Here is a 9,503-nt window from a genome sequence, read left to right on the forward strand (position 1 = left end):
AGTAGTTTAATACTAAATGAGCAACAAGCAGACAGTTAACTTTTTGCTGCAGGCTCAGAGATGTGATCACAGGCTCCTTGGATTCTCTTCTCCCTTTAACAACTGGAAGCCCTGTACATAAATTCCCAGTTGAACAGGTTCCAGTGCCCCGATGAGCTGCAGTTGGTGAGTTTCTGGAAGAGCAACCAGCATGCAAAATTTCTGCTGAACACAGCCCCAGAAGACAGCGCAGCTTTCCAACACTTCAGATTATTTTCACTGATGTTTCTTCGCCACTTAATTCTATACCCCCAGAGCTTTCCAAGCCCTTTTAGCTACCATATGCACACTGTAGCCAAGACTCAGTGCTGACTAACGCATCTGTGCAGGGCCTCAGGATTCAGAGAGGTTATTCTAGGATAAAAATTTATCCAAAATTTGGTCTGACAGAGAAATTGGGCCAAGCTGCTGCCAACTCAAGGACTCCCTCTGGTTCGACTGATCTCAGCACAGAAGTCATCCAACCATCTCCAGCTCACATTGCAAAGGAGGATCTAACATTAATCTAATCACAAAGCCACAATTAAGTCTGCCCTCTTTGGGCTTAACTATAAGATATGCCAAAAGGATTCCTCCAGCACAGGCCAGGCCCAGATTTATTGTAGGACAGCACCTTAAAAACAGAGCTTCCAGGGAGAGAAAAAACAATAAATAAAACAAATCATCCACTCTCCTGTTATACCTCATAATTGAAAATGGGGAACCAAGTGCTCAACTCCAATTGAAGGCAATTATCGTTGCATTTGAAGGGAACTGTCACAGACAGCAATCTCCTGTGATCATTAAGTGCCTGTTTAAAGGAGCATGTCACTTCATTTCCCAGAGGAGAAGCAGAAAGATGGGGCTGCACAGCACGGTCACATCAGCTGCCACATGGACAGGGCAGCTCTGCAGCAAGTGGACACTGCAGGATGCCAACATGGACTGAGGTCTGGGCAGGCAGGGCTCAGCTACTCTGCACGCACCAAGAGCTGAAGGTGCACTCATCTTCATGTCACTACATCATGCTTGTGTTTGATTGTTTCTCTAACCCTCACCACATTCTTTTCAAGCCCAAGTAATCCATTTCTCTTGGTCTCAGATCCTGCATCAAATGCATAAAGCAAAGCAAATATTTGCCAATATCCTTTATTAGTGCTAAGAAAACTCAAAAAGACCCAATGATATCACAAACCCCAGAAGCATCATTTCTGCTCCGTATTTGAATCCGAGTTTTTTTCACATCCACAGTCACAGCTACATTTTGAATGCGTTCTTTCTTAGTCTCACATATGAAAATCATTCAGAATTTTTAAAATTTGGCACATTTATTTATTCTGGCTTCAGATGAAGGCTCAGCAAGACAAATGCTGCGTGCACCTGTTGGATGAAGATGCCTTTCTCACTCAGTGACTGTAAGACATGTTGCACATCCACACCTCAAGAAGAAGAAGTGCTATCTGCACTGCACTCATTTCCTCACATCAGCTAGAGATCTGTCCTCTCTGCCCAAACACGGGGATTCTGAGCTACAGAAGTGCCACAGCAACACAGGCTGTTCTTCCAAGCAGTAGTGGTACAAAATAAAAAATTCATGAACAAGATTGCTTATTGCATAGCCTTCAAATACTACCAGAAAAAAAAAAAAAAAGAAAAGAATCCCAACGTGGCTTATAGCTAAATACAGGACAGCAGTTTTATTTTTATCTAGCCATCCTCCAGAGCCATCTACAACTACAGACACACGTGGAAAGCTCAGCACTGCTGTGTCCATCACTGTTGCCTGTCTCTCTCCCCCCTTTGGCCGCTCCCCGCAGCAATCAGCACCATGAGGGGACACCCAACTGCTGGGAACACAGAGACTGGGATCACACAGTGTGACCTACACAAGACCTCCCCACTGATCCCCCTATTATTTACGTGTAGCCTAACATGATCACAGCACCATTCCAGCAAACACATCTGTACACACACTCCACCAGGAGTCTCCCTGCTGCCAGCTGTGGTTTTCCTCAATCAGTGCTCTATGCATGGGCTGCTCGCCATCCCCTTCATCCCTTCCTACATTCCCAGGAAAGCTCTTCTGCCAGCAGCACGCTCCCCAGGGACTGAAAGCACATGCAGAAGAGCAGCAAGAGCCCCGCACCTGCCCCACAAACTGCTGGGATGCACAGCCACCAGGAGAAGCTCAGCCTCAGAGAGCACCCCAGGGCTGGCAGCTGGTCGCAATGCTTTTTAGGATTTTCATGCTACTTTTGACTCTACATGTCAGCAATGAGGGAGAACACAACTCAGGTTCCTCTCATGCTTCCATGCATGCAATGCAGGACAGAAACTACAGAGCAGCTTCCTGTATTGGACCATGAACGACCAGCAAACAGCCCAGGGCTGTAGGCAGATCTCATAGCCCCACATGTTGCCCAGCACACAGCACCCATGTCCTGCAGGGACCACCATCAGGAGCTCCAATCTCCCAGCAACACCCCCACTTCAGAACAACCATCCTAGGCCCTGCAGCCAAAGATCTTCATGCAGGAACTCACTGGGCCTCAATCCTCCTTTTAGGAGCCCAACAGAAGGGGCTCACCCCCACCTTCCCCCACTCCCTTCAAGAAGAGCGAGGTCCCACAGCTGCCATGGGGGTCACCAAGCTCCCAGCTTGGAGTTCCTTGTGAAGGTGAGCTCAGCTGCCACCAGTGAACACAGCCACACAGGAAATTCTGACCTTTCACTTTTTATATTTAATAAAATACATATAATCATCATTTATTTGCTTCTCCTCCTACACCTCTCATGGTTACCGGGTTACAGTTGTCATACCCCCCTCTCTTTTTTCCTTCCATCTGAGTGACATCGCTGTGGGGTCTCTGCATGGCCTGAATGCACCAGGAGTGCGTGGGCACCATCTCTGGGCCAGGAGCCTTCTGCCAGGGAAGGGAACAGACAGCAACTTGGCAGTGCTTTCCACCCCCCTACATTTAACATCTCAAACATCGCCTCAAAGCATGGGGCTCTGAACCAAGCCATAAGTCACTGCGGTGAGAACAGTGCCAACCTTAAAAGTAATCAATGAGAAACAAAAATGCTGCAGGATGCGTGAGCACAGCCTGCTCTCTCCCTCGTGCTACACCATTCAAAATCAGCATTTAATGGGGGCAGTCCCACAGACCAATGCAGTGGGCAGCAGTGATGAACAAACAAGTTCACGCAAAGCATGAGGTGCTCGATCGCCCCAATTAAACTCTTGCATCCACATTTGCATCTCACAGACCCTGTCAGTTGCCCAAAACATTCACGTAGAGCTGCTCAGACCTCTGACAAATCCCTCTATTGCTTTGCTTTCAGCATGCGGAGGCAATTTAGCTCCACGGGCCTTGCAGAAAATTCAGCTTTTTGTGTATTGCACTTTGTGAACTAACAGGAAGCGTGAGTCAGTACGCAACTCCATGAGCATCCTCCCTGCTGGCAATGCTATTTTCTAGAAGACAAAAGTATAAATTGTACCTTCCAGGTCCAGAGTCATTTTTCCTATTAGACAACCCCATATTAGCAATTCAGAGCCACATACCCCATTCCCTTCTGGTCTGATGCATGCACATATTGTGTGCAGAGGGACAAAGCTCCCTGAAGCCCAAACCCACCATGAAGGCTTTTCACCTTTTTTCCCAGAGAGCAAGAGCTCCCAGCAAAGGTGCACATAAACAGCTCAGGGTGATGCCCCCAGAGGCTACAAATCTTAAGCAATATTTGGGGGGAGGATCTGATCCTGCACCCCCTCAGCACTGCTGCTGGCAGTTGAGTGGCCGTGCTCCCTCCCTCCTGGCTGCCACACCACTGAAGCGAGACCGAGGAATGGATGCATCTCTCATCTCCTGCTGTGCATCCAGCAGCAATGGATCCCAGGAGCCCTCCTGATCACTCTGCTCCCGTTCCCATCACTGCCACAGGGCAGCACGCGCTGGGGACGAATGGGACACTCCTGCACAGCAAATCTTGGTGTTTTGCTTCTGGCATTGCATGTCCCATCCTTCAGCTGTGACAGTGTGGGGCACCCAAGGGCCGAGAGGAGGCAGGAGGAAGCAGGTGGGCAGGTGAGGAGCAGGGGGAGGCAGCTGCCAAGGGCTCAGAGCCCATCCTTAAGCTAAGATGCCGTGCAGACCTGCTACAACTCAAAACCATCCACTGACTGCTGGCCTCTGGCAAAGACGCTTCAGCCTCTTTCAAAGTGCTCTTTGAGACGTCCTCATTTTTGCTTGGCAATATTAAGTAGTGCCAATATTAAGTAGGAAAAACCAAAAGCAGTGTTTGCAGTGCCTGGTGTAGGGAACAAGGCTCCAGCTCTCTAGCCCTGCAGCTTCAAGGCACCCCTAAATTCTGGGGATTTTTGTTTTTTGTGTGCACCACGCGTGGCACCCACAGGTCCCTGCTGGGCTGGCCATGGGGCACTGCTGGGCAAAGTCAGAAACACGAGAGTGGAGAGGAATTCCAAAGAGGAGATGAGGACAGGAGCAGCGCCCAGGGCAGAGAAGGACCTCTGGGAGCAGGTAGCCAAAACTCTGCTGAGTCCAACCAGAGCCCCAAGGCAAAGCCAACAACAGCCAAACCTGGCAGAGCACAGCCAGGCAACGAGGCACAGCAGTTCATCCGCAGCCAGTTTGGCTCGTTGTGCAAATATGCAAATAGAGCGCAAATGAGCTGGGTGATCGCTCCCAGAGCAGCACACGGCCCCATTTCCCTACGGCCCCCACAGAGCCCAGGACCCTCCAACACCCCTCTGTGCTTCGGGGGCCGAATCCCCCTAAAGAGGAGCGGAGCCCTCGACCCAGCGCTGCCATTCAGCCCAACCCCTCCTGGCCAGGAACGGCTCCTGGGGGGGGAATTATCTGAAATGCAGCCATCCTAAGGGCCGAGGCCGCTGACCCTGCCGGGAAACCACTGACCCAGCAATCCCTGGAGCTATTTATGGATTAATTACACCATTAAACAGCATCTTCCTCGTGTGAGCTCTGAGCTTGGGTTCACTGAGTTTGGCCCTTCCCAGCAAGGACGTGGCCCTTTGTTCTCAGCACTTTGCAAAGTGCCCTGGAAGGCTGTGCAAGTTCCCCTAAAAAAGCAGAATCCTCCTCAAAGCTCAAGAGATCCAGTAAGAAGGATGGATACTGCAGGAAGGAAGGAGCTGCTCTGCCACAAGGCCACATTGATCCTGCTGGGATTTCGGAGCTGAGAAACCACGAGAACCACAATTCCCATCAGCCAAGGGTTATTCTGGGGTCCCCAGCACAGCATCCCTCCCCAGCGGTTGTGTGCTCAACCAAACTCAAACAATGTCCCACACTTTAGAGACTCACAACACAAATTAAAAAGCGTGTAAGATCAGGGCACTGCTAATTCTTGCTAACGATCTGCTGGGTAAATTCTCCTTCCTGCACAGCCCCAACCTACTACAAGCATCAGGAACAAAAAGGGAGAAGAAACTTCTCGGCGCTCCAGACCCCTGCAGCACGCTCTCTTCTATTAGAGCAGAAAATAATAGGGAGGCGTGGGAGGAGGAAGAGTCTTTTCACAGTCGGGATACAAAGACTGCAGAAATGAGCCCCATGAGGCGGGCTGTCAGCCCACCTGCCAGACACAGCCATGGGCTGAGGTGGGGGGGTGGCTGTCGGCAGCAGACAGGGAGCAAACAGAAGGGCAACGCAGAGGCAAACATTGTTCCTGGGGCCCCACAGGGCTCACTGCTGCTCTGTGAGTTCAGAAGCAGTGGTGATGACTCCAAATTACGCAGCATGGTCAGGCCAAAATGTGACTGTGAAAAGGTGATGGAGGATCCGTGTGATCTGATGATTAAATGCCAGGTGAAAATTAGCATTAGTAAATGTCGGCTAATACAGAAGGGAGAGAAAAATATCACTGTCCTGCACAGGCAGCAGAAGGGCTGCTTATTTAGCAGTCAGAAAAGAGCCAAAGACACCGCAGATAACTGCACAGAGCCAGCAGCTGACTGCCAGTGGTGGTCAGAAAAACAAACAGAACATTGGGACCAGCTGTGACACCACAGGGAAATGCACAGCAGTTCTGGTTCCCTTCCCCAGAGGGCAGAGGGATGGCTGTGGGGATGAGAAGCACTGTGTACCAATAGAGATGACATAGATCAAGAGGAGACTTTAGCCTGGAATGAGAAGAGATGGAAGGGAGGTGAGATGAGATGGGGGAGATGAGACCATCCATCTGTGAGTGCTTGGCCCCCAGCCCCACATCTGCATGGGGGGTGGTGCCTGGGGTAGGTGCAGGCACTGTGCTCAGCCTCATGCAGCCCCCTGTCTGCTTTTATTCAAGAGAAGAATGAATGAGATATTCCACAAGCCAGCACAGTTTGGCGTAGATGCAAGAGAAACACAAAGAGGCTCCAAACTAAATGGAGTGCAGCACTTGGGAATCGTGAGCGGAGGTCGGGACGAGGTCGCCAATGGAGGATGGGGAGCATCCAGAGAGAGGCTGCAAATATTTTTGCAAAGCAGAAAAAGCCTTGAGCAAGGGCGGTGTCCTGCCTTGGTGCCCTCCAGTGAGGGGTGCCAGCACCAGCAGCGTGCTGCAGTGAGGACACAGCACTCAGGGGTCCCTCACTGGGGAAGGCCATCCCAAGAACCCATCCATATTCCCATGTATGCCACAAGGTGCTCTCCCACAGCAGTTTCACAGCATCCCCAGGATGCCCGGCCCTGAATGTCAGGCCTCATTCAGAGCCACACGCTGCCCTTTCCTTATCAGCTGAGCAAAACAAGAGCAGAAATCCTTCTTATCTCTGCTACATAAACATCAAGAATACGTGGTGCGTGGCCCTTGGCTCCCTGTTGCAATTCCTTGTGGAGCAGGGGGGCTGAGGTGCCCCATGGCTGTTGCAATCCACATCAGTGACTTTTGGAAAGGCAATAAATGCCTGAGCCCATAACCCGGCCCAGCAGAACTGTTACTAACTAGCTGCAGAGCCCGGCTCACTGCGAGCTTCTATTCAAGAAGCATCTCCCCATTCATTTCTGAAAGTGGAAAAAGAAGCAGCTGTCGGCTCCAGGACTGCACTCCCACAGCACAGGGACGGGTCACAGACAGACTCAATGCACAGAACCAGGAGCACGAGGTTCCCCCAGCCCCACTCTCAGCCCTCCCCCACGCCCACCCAGCCACTCCCAGCCCAGCACTGGGACAAGCAGACTCTGCCATCCCTGGAAGAGGCATTAAAAACCGACCTGAGAAAAGCCACATCCGTCAAAGACAAAGACGCGATGTTCCTAAACTCCTTCTCCAGGTGTCATGGTGCACACCATCCCATTTCACCTCTTTCTTCTCAAATAACCCGTGGGAGGCAGCGGGTGGAGCAGCTGCATCCCCTGCACACCGCTCCTCTCCCTCTGGCCCCTGACTCGCACGGGGTGTGTTTGTGTGAGCCCTTCCACATGGCCCCCATCCATCACTGCTCTGCACCCGTGCCCTTACATGGGCAAGGCAGGGGGAGAGCAGCTCTGGCCCAGAGGAAATCCTCTATTCCCTAAATGACAGCTCCCTGTGTAAACATTTACCCAGATTTCCCATGATGTAGGGAAGTAAAATTTAGGTTCTTCGTACCCTCTGAGTGCCAGAAATGCTTATTTGCTCTCCAAACATACTTTTAAGTGCTTTTGCTGTTAACCCCTTTCTTCCTGACTGCAAGGAACTTTGGGGACGCTCACCCACTTATAAAGGATGGGGGGAAAGCACAAAGACATCTACACACACACCTGTGGTGACAGAGAAGATGGAACCTATTTTAAACCATCCCTAGATTTACAGAGTGAGGAGACAACAGAAACATCACTTATCTCAGAGGGGCCAGCATTGCTGCCAAAGTCCCCTGAACACAAACCTTCAGTGCCTTCTGCACACAGCAGAGCTGCAGCTGCACCAGGTTGAAGCCAGGGGCCAGAGTAGCACTGTGGGCAGTGTGCTGGGTGCTGGGCAGGCACACAGAGATGGAACGTGATGGCACTGCAGCCTCCACAGGGCTGGAGGGAGTTACAAACACACTGAGCTGTGTAACCATAATTAAAACCCAGGCTCTTCTGTACATATTGGAAAAGACAGAGGAGAAGACCTTTGGACAAGTGTTGTGTTGTCGTGTGTTAGATGAGGATAAATTACACTGAGCAGTAGAATAAATAAAAAGGAGCAATAGCTGCAGTCTCAGCTTGTTGTTTTCCTGCATTGTTACAGCCCCAGTCCCCCACCAGCTGCATCCCCAGCCCAAACCTGTTCGCACACACAGCTGTGCTCCATAACCTCATCAACAAGGACAGAGTCTGAAACACACCACAGACAAGTGTGCAATGAGCAAAGTGGTTCCAGGGGTGCACTACAGCTTCACCACCACTGTGGAACGCCCACAAACCCTAGACAGGGGGACAGACAGACGTACGGGCAGACAGACAGCATTTGCACATAAGGGCGATGCTGTCCCAGTCCCTGAGGCACTGCAGTCCCTCCTTCACGTGGGACATTGTGCCTTTGGCAGAGGACAGCAGGGGGTGGTGACAGAAGTTCCAACCACAGGAACCAACGTTCAACGACTGCATGTTACCCGGCCAGCAGCAGTGCTCTGAAAGTGATAGAGTTCATCGGCTACATTGCTCCTTATCTTTCTCTCTAGTCTCTTAGGAACAAGAGACAGTGTCCCTAAATCACAGTGAGATATCGACATAAAAAGAAAAAAAAAAACAACACCGCAGTTCCAACTCTGGGCACAAACCCACAAATCCGAGTCCTTATCCACCAACAGCGAACTGATGCACCCACTTCATTTGTTCTGCTAATATCTGACGAGCACGAAAGCCAATAAATGCAATCAGAGGAATGATCGCGTTACGGAGCTGTAAGGAAAAGCCGGGGTTCTCCAGCAGCAACGCATCCCCCATTCAATGGGCGCTGGGCACGCAAAGATGGCATCGTCTGCTGTGACCCCACGGAGCGGCTCTGCCCGCAGCCCCAACCATCATAACTTCGGCACTGAACCCACCCAACATAGAGCCCCGGCTGGGACGTGCCACGCTTGGCAGCGTTCGAGCTTGTCCCGCGTGTGCACTGCGCGGTCCTCGGGCTTCACGTCCGCTTCAGCTCTCGGTCACGCAGCGCTCCGCCACCCGCCTGGATGCTCGGGGGCCGAATTTCTCGCAGAAACTTCGTGCCGCGGGGAGAGACGAGGTTCTTCGGTGCACCAGGGGTCCCTTTCTTTCCTTTCCCTTCCCTTCCCCTCCGGCGGTGCCCGGTGCCCCCCCCCCCCCCCCCAGCCCCATGCCGTACCTGTGGGCGCTGCCATCGTCGTAGACGAAGGTGCGGTTGGTGTAACACTCGGCGCAGACGGCGGCCCCGCCGCCCACCCTGCCCTCCGCCGGCGCCGCGGGTTTGTAGATCCCCTGCAGGCTCCGCTCCTCGCCCGAGAACGGCATCAGCGCAGCGGCGCG

General features: G+C 51.9%; 1 protein-coding gene across 8 annotated transcripts in view; it reads right to left on the minus strand.

The window, feature by feature from the left end:
- Positions 1–9,503, minus strand: part of KCNT1 (potassium sodium-activated channel subfamily T member 1) — a 55,322-nt gene extending 45,819 nt beyond the window's left edge. For all 8 annotated transcript variants that reach the window (XR_016458995.1, XM_090121640.1, XM_090121638.1 and 5 more), the window contains exon 1: positions 9,343–9,503. Coding sequence is in view for 7 of the 8 variants with exons in the window: in XM_090121640.1 (XP_089977766.1) it covers positions 9,343–9,488 (146 nt within the window). In the remaining variant the exon portion in view is untranslated. The remainder of the gene's footprint in view (positions 1–9,342) is intronic.

The sequence above is a fragment of the Phasianus colchicus genome, chromosome 19 (assembly GCF_987193195.1).
Source record: "Phasianus colchicus chromosome 19, bPhaCol1.hap1.1, whole genome shotgun sequence".
In the NCBI taxonomy this organism is placed as follows: Eukaryota; Metazoa; Chordata; class Aves; order Galliformes; family Phasianidae; genus Phasianus; species Phasianus colchicus.